The sequence below is a fragment of the Arachis ipaensis genome, chromosome B9, assembly GCF_059453495.1.
Source record: "Arachis ipaensis isolate K30076 ecotype BB chromosome B9, ASM5945349v1, whole genome shotgun sequence".
Classification (NCBI taxonomy): domain Eukaryota; kingdom Viridiplantae; phylum Streptophyta; class Magnoliopsida; order Fabales; family Fabaceae; genus Arachis; species Arachis ipaensis.
Window position 1 is genome coordinate 149,265,213 of NC_142444.1, and position 19,258 is coordinate 149,284,470.

General features: G+C 32.6%; 2 protein-coding genes across 2 annotated transcripts; both read right to left on the bottom strand.

The window, feature by feature from the left end:
• Window positions 1-1,369: 1,369 nt before the first annotated feature.
• Window positions 1,370-5,590, bottom strand: LOC148546754 (uncharacterized). Its single transcript, XM_088499338.1, has 12 exons — window positions 5,441-5,590; window positions 4,956-5,223; window positions 4,283-4,367; window positions 4,027-4,159; window positions 3,849-3,904; window positions 3,490-3,619; window positions 2,842-3,015; window positions 2,584-2,738; window positions 2,409-2,475; window positions 1,994-2,239; window positions 1,753-1,905; window positions 1,370-1,462 (listed from the first exon to the last, which is right to left on the bottom strand). Exons 1-12 carry the CDS (start codon window positions 5,588-5,590, stop codon window positions 1,370-1,372), a joined length of 1,710 nt encoding a protein of 569 aa, XP_088355464.1.
• A 3,198-nt stretch (window positions 5,591-8,788) lies between these two features.
• LOC110266298 (uncharacterized) lies at window positions 8,789-18,908 on the bottom strand. The gene is made up of 15 exons (XM_088499339.1): window positions 18,512-18,908; window positions 17,199-18,272; window positions 16,390-17,085; window positions 16,149-16,240; window positions 15,605-16,091; window positions 11,604-11,700; window positions 11,155-11,238; window positions 10,913-11,045; window positions 10,627-10,781; window positions 10,330-10,480; window positions 10,074-10,241; window positions 9,809-9,982; window positions 9,639-9,659; window positions 8,967-9,155; window positions 8,789-8,884 (listed from the first exon to the last, which is right to left on the bottom strand). Exons 1-15 carry the CDS (start codon window positions 18,906-18,908, stop codon window positions 8,789-8,791), a joined length of 4,014 nt encoding a protein of 1,337 aa, XP_088355465.1.
• Between the last annotated feature and the right edge of the window lie 350 nt (window positions 18,909-19,258).

Sequence of the window (19,258 nt, forward strand, 5' to 3'; positions counted from 1 at the left end):
TTTTCACTTCCTCTACTAAGTAAATAGATATTTTTGTGGTTAAATTTGGAATTATACGAAGAGAGGGACTGACCGAGATCGCCGGCGCGATTGGCAGAGCTGCAATCCGAGAAGCGAGAGGCGATGTCCTCAAACTTGGCTTTGACAGAAACGATGTCGTCACGGAAGGCCTTTAGCTGAAAGACGACGCTGTCTCTGGTGGTGTTTCTGATGACCTGGCCTTTTGGATCCTTCCACGACGCCTTGCGCCTCGAGCCTTGGTGCTTCACCAGTATGTGCGATGCCCTAACCTCACCTCCATCACCACCGTGGCTGTTGCTACACGACGACATCTTCTTCGTCTTGTTCAAATGCTGCTTATGCTTCTCATTCTGCTCCGCCGGCACCACCGGAGACTTCTTCCTCTTTCGATCGGACTCTATCTTCGCCGGAATTCCAGAGAGAGTGAGAGGAGATGTGTGAGTGAGATGGCTCCGAACCAGAATCGGCTTCACGAAAAGGAAAGTAGTGAGGAAGAGATATTGTGTTCCCAATGGAACATGCATGTTCCCCAATTAGAATCGTTCCAACTCCATCGTGCGGTCCACATCTATTGATCTAATGCATCCAGTATGCTAGAAATTTTTAACTTTTTTTTACCAAAACATGTCTACCTCTAGACTCTTAAAGTATTAAGATAGAAAATGAACTATGTTAAATACATCGATAAACTAATAAAAGCAACTAAGTATTTGTTTAGGTGTGATTAAATCAATAAAAAAAATTGATGAAAAAGATATTTTTATTTACTTTTTTCTTTATTTGGTAAATTTCTAATAATAAAAGTAAAATTACTAAAAAAATTCGTTATAATTTTTTCTGAGAAGTTAAAATTTATATTTTTAAATTTTTTTTAAAATATATTTTTCACATGATAAATAAATAAAAAAGTACTTTTAACTTATTTTACTTAAAAATATCTTTTTATATGAGATATTTAAATATAAAATTATAACACGGTTGAAAAAAATTACATTTTTTAATGATCTTGGGGTTCATTATTTAAATTATTCGATACATTTTAATAACTTTTAAGAAAAAAAATATATACCAAACAAACCACATCTCTATATATAATAACCATGTTTTATTCAAAAACACAAAGAAACATATTCACATATAATAATTTAAGTATACCAAAGAGAACAATAAGTTTCATAAACATCACAACTCCGGAAATCAGTTCATATTACATACCAAAATAGATCCGTTGACAACATACTTTACCAATTTTCCAACTACTTAGCACAACTAAGCAAACTTCTGACAATTCTTTACAGACTTGGAATTATATTATAGATATCTATATATATTGTAATGAAAATAATGATTAGCCACTACACTCATCCATCCTTTCAACAGCCTCGACAGTATTTTCACATTGTCCAAAGGCACTCCGAAGCTCTTCCCTAATAGTGAGAGGCTGATGATTCCCAAATAAATTAAAACCTTGTGAGGACAAAATTCTTGCATGAAAATCATGGTTAACAGTATACAGATAACACAACAAAATATAAGAACAACGAATGCAGAAGCCAAAAAAAATGAGATGAGAAAGAAATCAGGTATGATGAAACTTTGAAGAGTAATAGAACAAATATTAAACAAATAAAGTAAAAAAATTTAAGCGATACATATGTATGCATATATGTATTACTGTTCACATAGTTTACTAAGAGATAAAGAATCAAAGTGCATTAGGTCAAGAAATACCCAACAATTCCAGTTGAGAACAGAAATGGGTGAAGCCTGACCCATTGGAGCACTTGAGCTCGATGAACATTGAATGCTTGCATTGGAGTGAAACTGAACTGGATTCTTAAATTCGAAAGGAAAATGAGGAACAAAGGGATCCATATCAAATTTCTAAATCGAACAACAGAGGAATAATATCAGTAACCTTTAACACATGACACATGGAAAACACAAAATAATATAGCCAATTCAGGTTGACCTGATTAGAAACAAATTTGACTAACTCAACATTAGATTCACATAACAATGTTATCACCTGATGTTGATTATCATGGGTGGAGTCCTCCAAAAACTTCACAATATCAACATCATCACATATTGCACGAACAACATGAAGAGATGTATTCAATTCATATCCAACAGGTCTAGGATCCATTATGAAGACAATTTTCTTGTTCATCAACTGAGAAATCATGCTATTCGAAACAGTGTAATCATCGGTTGACTAAGAAAAAAAAAGAAAATGTACATTAGCAAAATTTACATACCTGAACCGTAAATACTAAACCGAAAAGAAGAACAATTAAATGAAATCAAAACCAAAATGATTACTTGGGAGGAATTTCTTTCGTCTATCAAAAGTCTGAACAACTCTTTTTGAGTATTTGCATCACCTCATCATCCTCAAGTATGAAAATATTGCTGCCATTTGAATGGGAAACAATCATTTTGATGCGATACCTAAATAATATAAACAAAAGAATGATACACACTGAGAAACATGTGCAGAAGATGCAATAAAGGAAAAAGTAAACTGGTACCAACAACTCCGAGAGATAAAATAGATACCTTCGAATGGCATCAACACACTCAACTCTACACAGATAACAATAAAATACATTGCCAACATGACAAACGGGTGCATCACACAAACAACAGTAGTACCACCATTTCTGATGTTTCAGCACATCAATAATCTCACCGATCAAAAAACAAATCTGATCCTGTAGACAAACAGTAATTCGTATATTATCATACATGTTTTTATCACGCTACACATGCTGAAACACAGTTGACACGGTTGAAAACATAAACATAAATACTAACATTTTTTGATGCGGAAGCATATATTTTAGCACAAAGAATGTCAGCAAGCATCTCTTTAATGATATGCACTTGTATTGGAACACCAGAGATGACTTGGTTGCCATCATTTCCAAGTTGTCCATACTGAGAGAAGTCTTCAAATATTGTGCTAAAGGCCGAATCAGAACTAACATCCTTAAAATTTGAAACAAAAACATGAATTATAAAACGCAACCAACTTTTTAAAGTATGAGGCAAAATCATGTTGGCATGTAAAGGATACCATTTAAAACAACAGCCAAAGAATTAGAAATTGGGGATTAACAAAGTATATCTAAAAATGATTCCTCCAATTCATATCTACCATAAAGAAAGAGTACTAACCTTGATGCACTGATTAGCCTGAAGTTTGTTGAAAAAACGTGCATCACTAATGACATTGATGACTTTAAATGTACCGCAATAACCTTGAGCGCTAATCCTCTTTGCTTGAACTTTGAAAACAATTTCTTTTCCAATGAGTTGATGAAAAAATTATGGACAGTATTAGTGCTCAATTCTCTGTCATAGATATTGAAAAGTGATCACTAATTAGCGGACGAAATTGAAGTATAAGAAATAGTTATTCGTAGAGTATATAGCAATAAAATTTAAGTGGATAAACCATACATCCATTTCATCTTCTAACAACAAGAACACATTAGAACAGGTTCTCCCTAATAGCTTAGTGGCTGCATTGTCTAACAACACAAACATTCCACAAGAAGTCCCGTCTTCAACAAGTATCTTAATCCTGTAACTATAACAAAGAAAGTAAATATGAGATTAACCTATTTGTGATTCTAAGAAGAGGCTGATACATGAAGCCTACTTATATTATTGAATGAGAACACACGAAAGAAAATTTGTAAATCATAACCTGGATTTACCTGATCATAAAATGCTAGACCTCTCTGCTGCACAGCTGACAATGGAACACATTATCATCATCTACAATAGGATGACCGCAAACACAAGAAAAGACCCACCACTCTGGATCTTCAACAATCTCCTTAATCTTTCCAACCACAAAGAATTGTCCATCCTATTAAAAAAAAAGAATTAATGAATTGAATGGGTAAGTCATGTCTACAATATTCAAAAATGAATTAACATGAGTACTTCTTACATAGCACTAAAAGATGTTAAAAAACTAATAGTGCGCACCTCATTGTTTCCCTTAAGATTATCAATAGTCCGTATTAGCTTCCAATCAAAAGATTCATCATCAATTACAGATACTAAATCCCCAACCTCATAACTACGGAGTCTACTAAAATAGTGGCTTGCTATACTGTATCTATGTAAAAAAAAATAATATTAGGATAAAAGAATTTCAGCAAGACAGTTATAGAGAGAGAGAGAGAGGCACAAATTTTGAGTTCAGAGACACAAAATTTAAGGAGAATTGAATACGACTAACTGATTCATAAAATTCACAGTTTCCTGCATATCAGGATTGATCGAAACTCGAGAAATATTGATCACATTTTGGAGACTGACTTTATCTACAAATCACAGAAGACAATAAGAAGAAATTAATTCATAAAGAAACTATTCATTCATAAAAAAAGATTTAAACAAATCAAATTGAGACATGTGTGCAACATGGACAACTCTTCACCTCCATTGACTTTGATCTTGAAAGATTGCAGAATTAGAACAGGTGGTCTCTAATACTTTTTCAAACTATTGATGTCTATAAGAGCAGAACAATCACCAACAAGATTGCAGGAGATTTTCTTCCTGGGTAATGATTATAAGAAAGGGTGGACAACAATAGAATAATTCAAGAGCAGTAAAAAAACAAGAAAAATAGTCATAACGTAATTTATAAAAAGGATCAGAAACAGAAAGATAATGGATACCCATCAACAAAAACTTCAAGGATCATAACTTTCAATATCTTTCCATTACACTCAACGTCCCTTTTCCTTTTCAATCCGCAAAGGACCCCGACAAAATCTGTTTAGTAAAATTATAGCAGACAAGATTAAACCCTCACATAGAATACCATGAGACATTTCCTTGAATTCTTATTAATTTCAATTTAAAACACCTTTATAATGATTCATATTTGAAGAAGTGAAACTTACTTATTAAGTACTCATAATCAATGCGCTTTTGAAGAATCTGGTCCATAGAAGTTAGACTTAAACCAGGATTAGGTATGACTGTACTTGCAGCTACAACAACAGAGGTACTACACTTGAAAAGGATGCGAAACCGATGTCTTGTAACCCTGACCAATCCACCATTAGGTATCACTTTGAAGTCAGAAATAATGAATACATCTCCTTCTTTTAAGCGATGAATAAAAGTTGTGATCAAATCATCCTTAACAGTTGCTTGGATCTTGTGGTGCTGAAAAATAAGAAAGAGAAAAAAATCATCTCAGCCTTTATAAATATTATACCATGACATATTACATGGTAAAAATTATCACATACACAATTTTAAAAAACAGAATTTAGTTAACTAAAAAGTGAGTTTTTGATAGAACACACACACACACACACACACACACACACACACACACACACACACACACACACACACACACACACACACGCATATTCACCTGCTTATCCATCAAGACCATATGCAAGAGTTTCTTCATATTTTCATTAACAATGCTAGCATCTTCCCAAATGGTCAAGATCTTAGCCTCAATACTCCAAGCTTCCTTCCATGGAGAGATTTTCCCAAGAGCATCAATAGTAAGACTCATCTTATAAATAGTAGAGATGAAAGAATGTAGATGAAAAAAACAAAAAGCAAAATCTTGGCAAGAGAAAACTGTGTCGGATCTGAGTTTTATCTCAATGGAAGGGAATGCAAAAGAAGAAAGGCAAGTAAGGAACAAGTGATAGCTTTTGAGAGATCAGCAAAATACTCCATCACCTCATCACTACTTATAGCAGAGAAATGTGCAAGTTTGTAAGGCAAAGCTTGTAGAATACGTTTCTCTTAAAGTTCTTGGATAGATTGATTGATTGATTGACATATGACATTTAATGTGTCCATAGCTAATAGCTAATTAAATTACATATACTTATACCTCTATATATAGCTATGTCATATCAACCTATCTATGAATCTATATACATCTATCTATCTATCTATAAACAAACCATACCTATTGATTCATGCTATCTTTGACTATATAATTATACTGTTCCTGATTAGTATGAGTGGTGAAATAGAACACATGATGAACATTGATCCAAATAAAATAAAAATAAAATAAAACCTACAAACTTTTATCAATCATGCAGAAGAACTAAGCTTAAACTCCAACAGAGCTGAAAAACAAAGTTAAAACTACACCCAAAAAAACATAAATTTGAGACCAACCCACACTAATTCAAAATCAACGAATCACTTTTTTTCTCATCAATAATTTTGTTTTTAACCTGACACAGAAATGAACATAAAAAGCGGTATCCCTTTTTCAAATAATTCGCTTTTAAAGATAGTAGAGCTCCCAATAACAACAGGCTTTGGAGATATTTCAATTGAAGAAATCTTGACATCGTAGTTTGATTCTTATCAGCATAGATTTTAATGACACAATTTTCTTGAGACCAAACAGGAAAAAAAATCTACAAAGGAGAAACAAGTATGCTGTCCCAAGAGCCCCTGTGTAAAGGGTATAGTCCCTTGTATGCTTCCCGCTTGAATCCCTTGTCTCCTTCACTACCTGAACACACTCACAAAGAAACAAAATCACCCAAACAGTTGGTGAGAAGAATGAAAAAACCGATCACAATTGAACATAGTTTATACACAAATAGGTCAGAAGAAAAATTATTTAACTTAATTTTCTTGCAAATTTTCCGACCCCATTTCCATTTTTAGTAGAACTGGGTTGCAATTTCAGATCCAAAACCAGATGCATTCTCAATTGATCTCTTATACATCTTCATCTACCAACAGATTACAGTATAAAAATTAGTAAATTAGAATTCCATTTGAAACAAAAGCAAACAAATCATAGAAAATACGATGATGATAGTAATACTGTTCTGAGGGGTCGTTTGAGACAGAAAACGTCGATCGAAGTGGGTAACCTTGATCCACAATTTTTTGAGAGAGAGAAAACTCGTATAATCCAAGAAAGGATCCAGAAACACGAACTGGATGGGGATAAAGAAAACTGGGTTGACGATGGTGACGAACGAATCGGGGTCACAACAACCACAGAGAATATCGAGGCAGGAAGGCAAGAGTGGCAACAGCTAGCAAAAGGAGAAAAGAGAAAGGTAGGGCTGACTGCTGAGGTCTCGGTAAAGAAGGAGAAAGTTATGAGGAAGATGACTTTTGATATTTCAACCCATTGAGCACCGAACAAAGTAATGAAACCAAAATAAACCAATACTAAACATTCCAAGATTATTATAGTGGATAAGATTAATTCAATATTATTGTAATTAAAAGCAAATAAAACCAGCAACAATGAAAGCTCATCCTTAAACACTTCTTGGTAAGTATGGAGTGCTGCACATTTTGTTAATTCGTTAAATCTGAACTCTTTATTTATTATATTTTATTTAAATGGTTTGGATTTAAAAATGTAACATGTTAATCAGGTTAACCTTTTTTTTTTAATTTTAGATTTTTTTATAAGTTTCAGATATTAGCTTGAAGTCCAAAACAAAAATAAAATAGTATATAAATATTAAAAGCAACATATCTGTACAACAAAAGAAATTACTGGCCTTTAAAACTAAAATCAATAATACATGAAAAAATTGAAAATCTATGTACTAAATTAAAAAAAGATATATTAGAATCTTAAAAAAAATAATATTAAATATATATTACGTATATAATATGAAAATTTAAATAAATTTTGTTTTGTGTAAAACAAAATTATGATATTAAATATAAATACAATAATAGAAGATTTTGTGTTATATAAAAGAATATTTAAAATATATATTATTCTGTATTATAGCCTTAGTGATTGATGAGACGGCTGACGGTACAACACCCTACCGCCACCGCCACGCCACCGCCACCGCCACCCTATGATAATGATACGACGTTCACCTTGCTAAGCAAGCTAACTAAAATTGTATATATATTTATATTAATTAGATTTATATATTATTTAAAAGAATATTTAAAATTTATTATTTTGTTTAAAAATATATTATTAGTTTTTTCTTAAAATAAGATTTTATTTTTTCTTGGTTCAAATACTATGAAAAAAAAAATTTACACCACAATTCAATAAATATTATATAAGATCTTTTAGGTGAGCATGAAAAGAGTATGCCAATAAGTTTAAAGTTTAATTATTTTTTTAATAAATTAATAAAAAAGTAATACAAATAATTCTTTAAATATAATTGTATTTTAATTTTTTATTTTATTACGTACACGTTGAGGATAATTTGAAATAAAAGATAATGGACTTGTTGTAACTACGACATATTTTGTGTTTTGACTGCGTTGTCATCTAAGAATTATGGTGCTTTCATGAAGACCGGAATTCTTCTACAAAATCGATTCTGTATTTGGAGTTAGCCAACCAGCAGCGGCTTTCATATTTAAATTTCAATTTCAAATGTTATAATTTTTGAAATGAAGACAAGATATATATATTTTTTAATAACAATTAAATTTAACCTTAGCTTGGATACATTTAAAAATGTAAATGTAAACCATTTTATTAACCAGCATCTATATCTTTTTGGCTGATTATCATTTTTTCTTGTTTTTATCAACAGAGTAATAATTAATTAATTATTGAACCAGTTCATTTGAAATTGGTCAAATAAACGCATATTTTCTTTTGTTGTAATTAAAAAGAAATTTCATTAAATACATAAATATCACAGTTATATCCATATTAGAATTCAAAACACACTAAGTATCACAAATCAAACAACAATTTAAAGTAGTATATGAACATATTAAACTAAAAAGCATGCAAATCCTCTATAGCCTCATGATCGCTTTCACATTGGCTGAAAGCATCTTCAACTTCAGGCATAGAATCAACCAGAACATGAATCTGGACAAAATTGAAATCCTCTCAGTTATTGATATTTTTAAACACTAATAATTGAACAAATTATAAAAACTATACAGCAGACCTTATGCTCATTCATCTCAGCAGCAGCCTCAAAAACATTAATAACAGAGGTATCATCCCAGATTTGTTGAACAATATACACAGATCGATTCATCTCATAACCCACAGGCCTAGCATCAACCATGAATACAACTTTTTTGTGCAAAAGACTTGAAATGAGTTTTAATGGAACAACTTTGCAATAAGATCCCTAAAAAAAAAACAAAATACTTAACAAATAGCATAATAATAATTTATGTTTTCCCTAGGAATGTCAAAAGAAACAAACTAACTATATCTATATCTATATACTAATTAAAACCACAATTGGATGACAACCTAATTCAACTCTGAGTGATTATCCAAAAAGCTCGAGCATCTTGTCTTTATTATTTGGACGACTTCACGATCTTTAAGAACAAATATATTGTTGCCATTTGCATGAGACACTACAACCTTCAAGCAGAATCTTGAAAACCATGAGAAAACAAGGAAAATTTGAGTTAACATTGAAATAATAATTAGTTACCAAAACATAATAAAATTAAAGAACAAAATACCTTGGGACAGCATCAATGCATTGAAGCTGACATAGATCACATGATAAAATATTTTTATTAGCTGACACAAGAGAACCACATAAACAAGTTGAGAACCACCACTTATGATTCTTCAAAACAAATGATATAGTTACCAGAATAAAAACGAAACCACCCTGCCAGCAAAGAAAAAATGATTACAGCATTTCAAATTTCAAATAATTTACAAAAATACCATTTACTAACTTTTCAGGGTATGATATAACAAGAATAACAAAAACGAATGATCTAAGAGATTTTATTGCAAATGAGGAAAAAAATATACGTTCTCAGCATCAGAATAGCAGCGATTGGGTGAAATAAGATCAGTAATAATATCTTCAATAGTTTCGGATTGAATAGAATTATCACATACTACTTGAGTCTTGTAATATTCGCCAGTTGCATACTGCAAGTAGGTGTCATAGATTGGTGGAAAAATGGGACCGTGAAGCCTTGCCTGGGATAATTTGGTTAGAATAAGTATCGAATGCATTGATTGAGAAAAAAAATTGCATGAACATGTTGTAACATAGGGTGAGGAATCATACATTGATATAATCATCGGTTGCAGCTGGTTCCGGATTATGACTAAAGACATTTACAATTTTAAAGCACCCGGAGTAATCTGGATCAACTGCAGAATGAATTTCAACCTTGAAAACTTTCTCCTCTCCAACAACATCATCAAATATTTGTGGAGAATATGACCGACAGACCTTGGGAGTTTAATATAAAAGAATCAATAAACTTGAACACAAAAAAATAACAAAGATTAAATGAGGTTCGCTATGAAAGAGTTCATACTGCAAGCACACTATGATCAACAGGAAATTCTTCTTCTATCCTGAGAAATGCTTCAGAACAGGTTTTTCCAAATAATTTTGTTGCCGCATTATCAAGCAGAACAAACAAAATAGCACACCCACCATGGTGAATCTTTACCCGAATCCCATATCTTACACAATTAACAACCAAGAATGATAACTAAAACTAAGAAATCTTCTTAACAACACATAGAGGGACGCATAACAAAGAACTAACAAAAAATCCAAAAGATTGATAATTAATCTATTCCATAATAGAGTTACATATGAACCTCACTTGACCATAACATGTTCAACACATGAACCACAAACATCACAAAGGTAGAGATCCTCATGCTCGACAATGGCATGATCACATACACATGAGTAGTACCACAAATCTGGTTCTTCCATAACTTCCTTAATTGTCCCAATAACAAAGTAATGTGAATCCTGAAAAATTTTAAAAACAATGATATACTATAGAATAATGATTAACAAACCAGATTACGAAACCCGACACACATGTTTAAGAAATTCAACTTTAAGTATTAAATGGAGAGTTTGCGAATCTAAAATAGTACCCCATTATCTGCATGAAGATCTTGAATATTGCTGATCTCTTTGGGATTGAAATAATCACCATCAACTTTAGAAACTAAGTATCTAAGGTCATTGGTCACAAGTCTTGAGAATCCATAACTGGCTACACTAAATCTATATACAAGATACAATAACTAATCTTCATAACACAAAACATATACATGAATACCAACAAAATAAGCATAGCAGGTTGTAGCTTTTCAATATTTTTATCACAACTAACCTGCTTAGGAACTCAACAGACTCAGAAATGTCGGGATTAATGAATAACCTAGAGACATTTATCACATTCTGTAGGATTACCCCCCTGCATGCAAGAATCCTATTCTATTAGCCTCAAACCATATTTAAATTAAAAGGTCAAAAAATAGAAAAGTAAATATTAGAGTAAAAATTCACTGAATATGCCTGAAACTAACCTTCAATTGCTTTGATTTTAAAAGACTCGAGGATAATCAGTGGAGATCTTGGATATTTTTGTAAGTTATCATATTCTAACAGATCACAATCATTTCCAAACACATTGCATTGTACCTTTTTGCTGAATAGATAAGTTTCAAAATATCAAAAGGATCTAACTATATATTTATTGTTATAAACATAAAGGCTGGAACAAAAAAATAGAATTAATAGAAGATAACTACTGATATGGGAGAAAGTCAGAGATATTACCCATCAGTAAAAACTTCTAGCACAACTGCTTTGATCAGCTTCCCATATGATGCTACATCTCTTTCTTTTCGAACACCAGTAATGATCCCAACAAAGTCTATTAATTAGATTGAAACATATACAAATTTGAATCAGAAACCACACTTTTTAAAACATAATACTATGATTCTAAAAGGGAAGAGCAAGAAAGTTGTACGAAACAATGAGGAAATTGTCGTCCTTTGTCATTTGATCAATTTCATCTATTGATTTAAAACACAAACCCGAATGAGGTATCCTTGGAGATACCACAGAAACAACAGAGGTCTTGTATTGGAACAAAAGTCTGAACTGATGTTTTATCACTCTGTTCAAACCAGTGTTTGGTACAACTGTAAAATGGGTCATCAAGTACACATCCCCTTTATTTAGAGACACGGCAAAATTTTATATAAGCTTATCTCTAATCGTTGCTTGGATCTTGTGTAACTGCAGTTGAAAAAATTGCTTCATATTTTGAATTTATTAACTTATTTAGGTATCCAAACACCATAAAGACACTTGATTAAAAAAATAAAACAACAAAAACATATCACTTTGCAACCAAAAAAAAATTCCCTTCTGCATATTAAAAAAAAGAAGAAAAGTTGCAACAACTTAAGGAAATGCTAACATAAAATAAAACTGACCTTCTCATCCATTAAGACCATATGCAACAGATTTTGAGAAGGATCCAAAGCAGGATTCTTGTGGTACCACAACTTCACAACTTTAACATGCACTTTCCATGATTCTCTCCACGGAGTGATTTTCTCCACCAAATCAACACGGTTATTCATTCCCAACATATATAGGATAAGAACACCAAAAGGAGAAAATATACAGAGAAAAATTCAGAACTAAGATGAGAAGATAAACAGATGAGTTGGAGTTATAAACTCCCAAAGTTAACAAACACTAAAGCTTACAATGTAAGCTTCACATATGGGACAGAGATAGACTAATAGGCATATATAAATTGATATGGCTACACACATCATTTAGGAAGATATCACAAGTAACCAAATACTCATGGGAAAAGAGCAAAAACAATATGGGAAGAGGCCTATTACAAATTACCAAATACCTACCACATATAGTTGATTTGACAATTCACAATAAAGCAAAAACAGAATTTCATCAGTCAACTATACCTAACACTACAGTTAACTTCAGTCCAATAGCAGAAAGAAAATTATATAATTTATAATGAGCAAACCCCCCAAGAAGAAAATTATTTCACAGAAACACCAAGAGTACAAACATAGGAGAAAACCATTGATTTACAAAAACAAGTAACAATCACCATGATTAAATCAGAAACCAAACAACTCAAAATTAAACGATGGATCCAGAAAACAGTAACAATTAACACAAAAAAGAAATTGAAACTGGAGAAGGAATCGAGAAAGAGATTGAAAAGGAGGAGAATGGAACCATAGCCCACATATACCTCTTGAACGGCGGTGGCAACGTATGCTATCCAAAACGGAGAAATCGAGATGGAGAATGAGGTATGATCGACAGAGAGAGACAGAGGAACCTTGGGGAGAAGGAACAGACACAATAAAGAGAACAACACCCTCATGGTGGGATCGAATGGAATCGCAGAGATACCCATAGCTTCTCTGCATGTGGCCAAAACTGAGGAGAGAAGCCGAAATTTCAGTCGAGGATGGGGGTGCAGACATGGTGCGACGGATGGAGATTGGGTTAGGGATGAAGAAGATGGGGTGAGGTCGAAACGTCTTTTAGGGATCCTAATGAACTGAAATTGATGAATTTGGTAAAACAAAATTAGAATAACTCACATTATCTGACTTTAATTACGTTTATGGTTGAATTGAGATGATTATATTAATAAAAACAAAATCCTGTAACCAAGTGTTTTTAGACTCATAGTAAAAAAATATCAATAATTTTAGATATTTAATTTTTTAATTTTATGCAAATTCAACGTATTAAAAAAAATAATTTGAATTGATTTTTTTATGAAATAAAAATCTGGTTCATCTGTTAAAAGAGATATGTTTTAACTAACAAAAAAAAAAAAAACAAAATCAATTGAGATCTGGATAAATTAACCAAATTATGTAAAGAGGTGCCAAGGAAAAATTGATATATGACATTATAAAAAAGTTACTACTAATAATATATTTATTACTTAAATATATATGTTAGAAATAACAAAATAAAATAAAATTGTATGGATAGAGTCTAATTTAGATTAAAATCAATTTTTTTTATGACAGATTAAAATCAAATTTGCATTGGTATCATCTGGCTATTCGTTGTATAAAAAGGTAAATAATTATTTTTTATTAATAAAATCATGATATTTTATTTTTATTGATATATTAACAATATAGTTTCTTTCAATTTATTTGGAAAAAATAATATTAGATTTAAAAAAGTAAATAATCAAGTTTTTTAATAAATTTTAATACTTCCAAAACCACATAATCAAGTAACTTTTTGATATCGGATAAAATAACTGGATTTAAAAAATGGCTTTTTAAACAAAAAAAAAAGGAATCAAAATAAAATATGAAAATATGAAGCATCAATTTTATCCACTAAAAAAAAAGGGTATCTTTAAAATGAGCACAACAATTATATGCTTATAGAATATGCCATATTTATATAGACCATTAGATTATATTACATAGAAATCAAAGGTTAATATAAAAGAAGAACATTGATAGACTCTAATAAATACATAACATTTTAGTGTATAATTAGCTACTTTAAATGTGAATACTCTAATACAAAATCTTTTCTAATACAAAGAATTTATATCACATTTAAGAGTAAAATAATATTAAACTCGTCCAAAATTATTTTGAACCAAAATAAAATATTTAAAATATTAGACATCAAATTAGAATTTGGCCGCCAATGAGTAATAGCTCAAATGGTATAGTCTCCCCATACTCAATTAAGAGGTTGCGGGTTCGAGTCTCATATCTTTGGTAAAAAAAAAAATTAGAATTTGGCCTAAATATTAAAAACCAAAATAACAATAAAAAAATAGAAGACAGCAGGCACCAAGAAAAATTGATACATAAAACCTGGATGATCATTTTAAAATAATTATGATTGATGATATTTTTTCTTGGAAAAGTCTAGGGAGCCAGCAACTTTGTTAAATTCTGGCCAGCATGTAACCAGCAAAGAAAAGTGAGCCATTGGATGAAATCTCACACCCATCTCACACCATTAAGACCATTATTAATGGCTATTTAATGGCTACAAATCACAAAATTGCTAGTCCCCTAGCATTTCTCTTTTTTCTTATCGGGTAACTATTAAATTATTTATGAATAAATTTTTACGTGTTCAACTATTAAAAATTAAATTAGAAAGGTATATTATAACTTGTATTTTCTTATTTCTTACAAATTATTATATAAACAGGTGCCAAGAAAAATTGATATATCACATTATAAAAAAGTTACTACTAATAATATATATTACTTAAATATATATCTTAGAAATAACAAAAATCAAATAAATTTGTATGGACAGAGTCTAATCCAGATTAAAATTAAATTTTTTTATGACATTAAAATCAAATTTGCATTGGTGTCATCTGACTTTTCTTTCTATAAAAAAACAAATAATTGTTTTTTATTAATAATTATTTTCATTTAATAGAATCTAACCGTTCATAAAAAAATGGTGCATCTAGTGCACACAAAATGGTTGAGACGATTTTAGACATACCCCAAAGAAAATGTCCCTCTCTAAAGAAAACATAGACCGAAACAAAACTATAAATTACACAGATAAGATTGGAAGGTATAACAAGAAACTACATTATATCTTATAAAAAACTTCCGTAAATACAACGTTTTCAGTCCTGATAGGATCAACTAATCCTTCATCACAAAGTAAAATCTTAAGACCATTTCTATTCCTAACTCGGGAAAGAGCTACACAAAGTTGACCGTGACAAAACACAGGACGACGCAAGAACAAACCGACAGTTGATAATGTCTGACCCTGGCTTTTGTTTATTGTCATTGCAAACGACAAAGAAACCGGGAATTGACGGCGTTGGAATTTAAACGGTATAACCGTATCACTGGGAATCATATTCATTCTGGTGATAAAAACTTTATCCCCAACATTACTACCAGAAACAATATCCGCACTGATCACATTTCTCCCTAGATCTCGCACAACAAGTCGAGTCCCATTACACAAACCCCCAGCTGGATCAATATTCCTCAACAAAATAATAAGCACGCCTATTTTCAACTTCAACGAATGATTAGGTAGACCAGAACACCTAATCTGATTCAAGAATTCAACATTTATCCAATCAACATCAACATCAGAATAGACATCACTACCACATATCGAATCAGCACTGAGATAATTTTTCTCCTCACCGGGCAACAAGTCAACTATATAATTGTTTATCTCTTCAACATTGTCGATAGTCGGAGCCAGAATTGCCCTATCCTGGAAAAAACTTGGATCACGAAAATTCTAAACCAAATTCGGATAGATTGTATTTACAATATCTTCCACTGGATTTTCCAAGACAGGAATGATTAGATCAGAATGAATATCAACAAAAAGTTTATCATTGACCACCGTTCCACATCGACCTTCACCGATTTAAAGTATCCAATCTGAAAATGACCTTAACTCCTGAGCAGTTGATTGTTCCAATCCGATTGTTAACCACACAAAACTTCACAATATTTTTAGAGGACAGAAGAATTTATCGAAGCCATCACAATCTCAGCACGAGAACCTTTTGGAATAACTGGCAAGACCTGCCTGAAATCACCACCGAGAACAACCACCTTCCCACCAAAAGGTAAATCTTTATTCCTATCAGAGACCGAAATCATTATATCACGTAATGTCCTATCGAGCGCTTCAAATGCTAATTTGTTAGCCATCAGTGCCTCATCCCAAATAATCAAATCGGCCAATTGGACTACATCAGCTTTTGCACTATCTTTCTTAATCCGACAAATAGTATCTTCAGTCAGCTCAACAGGAATATTGAACATAGAATGCGCCGTCTTACCACCAGGTAACAATAGAGAAGCAATACCACTAGAAGCAATGTTTATAACAATCTTTTTCTCAGATCGCAATCCAGCCGACAAAACTCTGTACAAAAAAGTTTTTCCAGTGCCACCGAACCCGTACACAAAAAAGAATCTATGCCTCTTATTCGAAACACAATCAATAATTTTATCGTAGACCACCCTCTGTTCTTCATTTAACTTTAAGATATTTGCATCGTGCTCACGAGTCAAAGAAACAGTATCATACTGCAACTCACGCAACAGCATCAAATTGCTAGATTGAGAGACTAAAGAGTTATTAGGAACCGGCATGCCAGCATAATTTCTCAATGATTTTCCATTACTCTGCAATAGTTTCTCAATCTCCAACAAACAAAATGTTTGCAACTCGTCCTGACTCATCGTTAGATCTACGTTTAACGATAATTAATAAATATTAGCACCATAATATCCTTTCTGTACTGTCTGTGTGCGTGTGTGCCTGCTTGTCATATAATAAATTCATCATGAACAAAATTCTTACCGGGATATTGCAGCTCATGTCTTCTGCGATAAAGAATATCATCAGACAAATAAGCCCAAGTTTGTTCCCAAACTGACAGAGGTCTTCCCATGGAACCAGATAGCAACAACATCACAAAAAGCCTCCTTAGCTGTGCAGCGGACACTACCTCGACAACTTCCTTAATAGCAGAAACATACTCCTTATCATCTATCAAGAATCCCATGGCGGAACATGCCTCTTGAAATGTATCATAAGTAACACCATTCACGGTTCTTATACTTCGAAAACTGGTATAACCTTTCTGCACATTCAAAAGCATCTGCATATAGAAAAGTTCACCAGATGAGGGATGAGCGAAACTCAATCTTCCAATTGAGAATCCCCTCTGTCTCGGCTTCCACTCCCTACTGTTCGAACAATAGACAAATTTACCTGGATATTCAACATATGTTAAAGACCGTCCATCCGGGAACCGCCTGTTGGCCATCATCCAACTCGTAAACATCGTCAGCAAATCTTTGTTGCGCAAATAAACATGAGTAGTGATATCAGCATCATCGAATACAACATGTTGCTGGTTAGGCAAGTGAAAAGTCAACCTCTGTACTGATGGCCATCTATGATGAATATCATAAGCAAAAATTCTCCACATGGATTCAGACGGTGATAAATAACGACAATCATAATACTGTTTGATCTCATCAACCACTTGAGAAGATTCACCAACATGATATGTTTCTCCAACAGTTGTAGTCACCCGATCCGGACCCTTATTGATATACTTGAAAAGATACTTAATCACATTTGACTTGTTACAGAACTCAAGATTTATGTGAGCTTGATATTTCATTAACAGCAATGGATTATAAGGCACAACAAATCTGTTGTCAATATCAACATCATTGATCTTCACTGTCACACCCATATTACGATGTCTATATATCGGATAGCCATCCTCATCAAAGCTCGTTTGGTCAACGAATCTTTTTGGATAAAATTTTGAGCACTTACCATCTTTCATGCAAGGAGAACTCGGTCTAAGTCGACCACATGGACCATGGATCATGTACTTGGTGACAACATTATAAAGAGCTGGAAATTTGAGGGGATTGGGTAGCTCAGCACAGATGAATTCATCAACAATTTCAACACTTTGTAAGTTGCTTTCCCCGTTAAGCCAAAGTAACATGTGTGCATGTGGTAGACCTCTTTTTTGGAACTCAATAGTATATATACACACCTAAAATACAAAAACATCATTAAGAAGCCAGACAACTACATGTCTGAGGACAACAAACAGAAATTGAAATGCCAAGCGAGAAGTAACATACTCGCACTAAGTGGACCAAAAAACACACCTTCCTTGAGATCGCTTAGGAGGCATTTCAACTTAGCATGAAAGACACGACAAGAGATATCAGGACGATCAGTGATGGGAATTCGCTCTCGCTCTGTGAATCGTTGAAATTCAGGCCAATTTGGATTACACGTAATAGTGAGGAATAAATCTGGATAGCCAAAATGTTTACAAATTTCCATCGCATCCTGACAACGGTTAAACATATAACGTCTACCACCAGTGAAGGAAGAAGGAAAAATGACTCGTGTCCCAATTGAAGAAGCTTCGTCATCACCACAACGCATAGCCTCCTCTATTCCTTGAAGCACTTCTCCTCTAATTGTACTTTGCTTCATTCTAATCTCATACAACCTTTGGGACTCAATCATGGTGAAACAATCAACAACAAATTATTGAAATAATCACCTACACTTGTGAATAATTCCATCTTCTTGCTCCCTAATCTGCAGACAAAAACATATGAATTCCCTGAGAGAAACCCTTGTTCTCCTTCCAGGGACATATCCATCAACTTGACCTCGATAAGGAATATTCAACTGGTAACCATCCTCGCCATATGGAAACAACAACGGATACTGTAAGGGCCAATACAGAGCATGAGTTTCATAGATACGCTGTAACTGACCAGCAGTAGATCGAAAAATAATGTCACAACCATGATCCAACGAATCAAAATCTCCAACAATCAAAGCAGCAACTTCATCACAAGAGGGAGCAT

Coding starts and splice junctions, on each gene's coding strand:
- LOC110266298 (XM_088499339.1), bottom strand. CDS start 18,908: ATGATTGAGTCCCAAAGGTTGTATGAGATTAGAATGAAGCAAAGTACA. Junction 17,086..17,198: donor ACATGAGCTGCAATATCCCG/GTAAGAATTTTG, acceptor CGTTAAACGTAG/ATCTAACGATGAGTCAGGAC. Junction 11,701..15,604: donor TCAGACATTATCAACTGTCG/GTTTGTTCTTGC, acceptor TCTAATTAATAG/ACTTTGTTGGGATCATTACT.
- LOC148546754 (XM_088499338.1), bottom strand. CDS start 5,590: ATGAGTCTTACTATTGATGCTCTTGGGAAAATCTCTCCATGGAAGGAA. Junction 4,160..4,282: donor ACTGTGAATTTTATGAATCA/GTTAGTCGTATT, acceptor TTTTTTACATAG/ATACAGTATAGCAAGCCACT. Junction 3,905..4,026: donor ATCTTAAGGGAAACAATGAG/GTGCGCACTATT, acceptor TTTTTTTAATAG/GATGGACAATTCTTTGTGGT.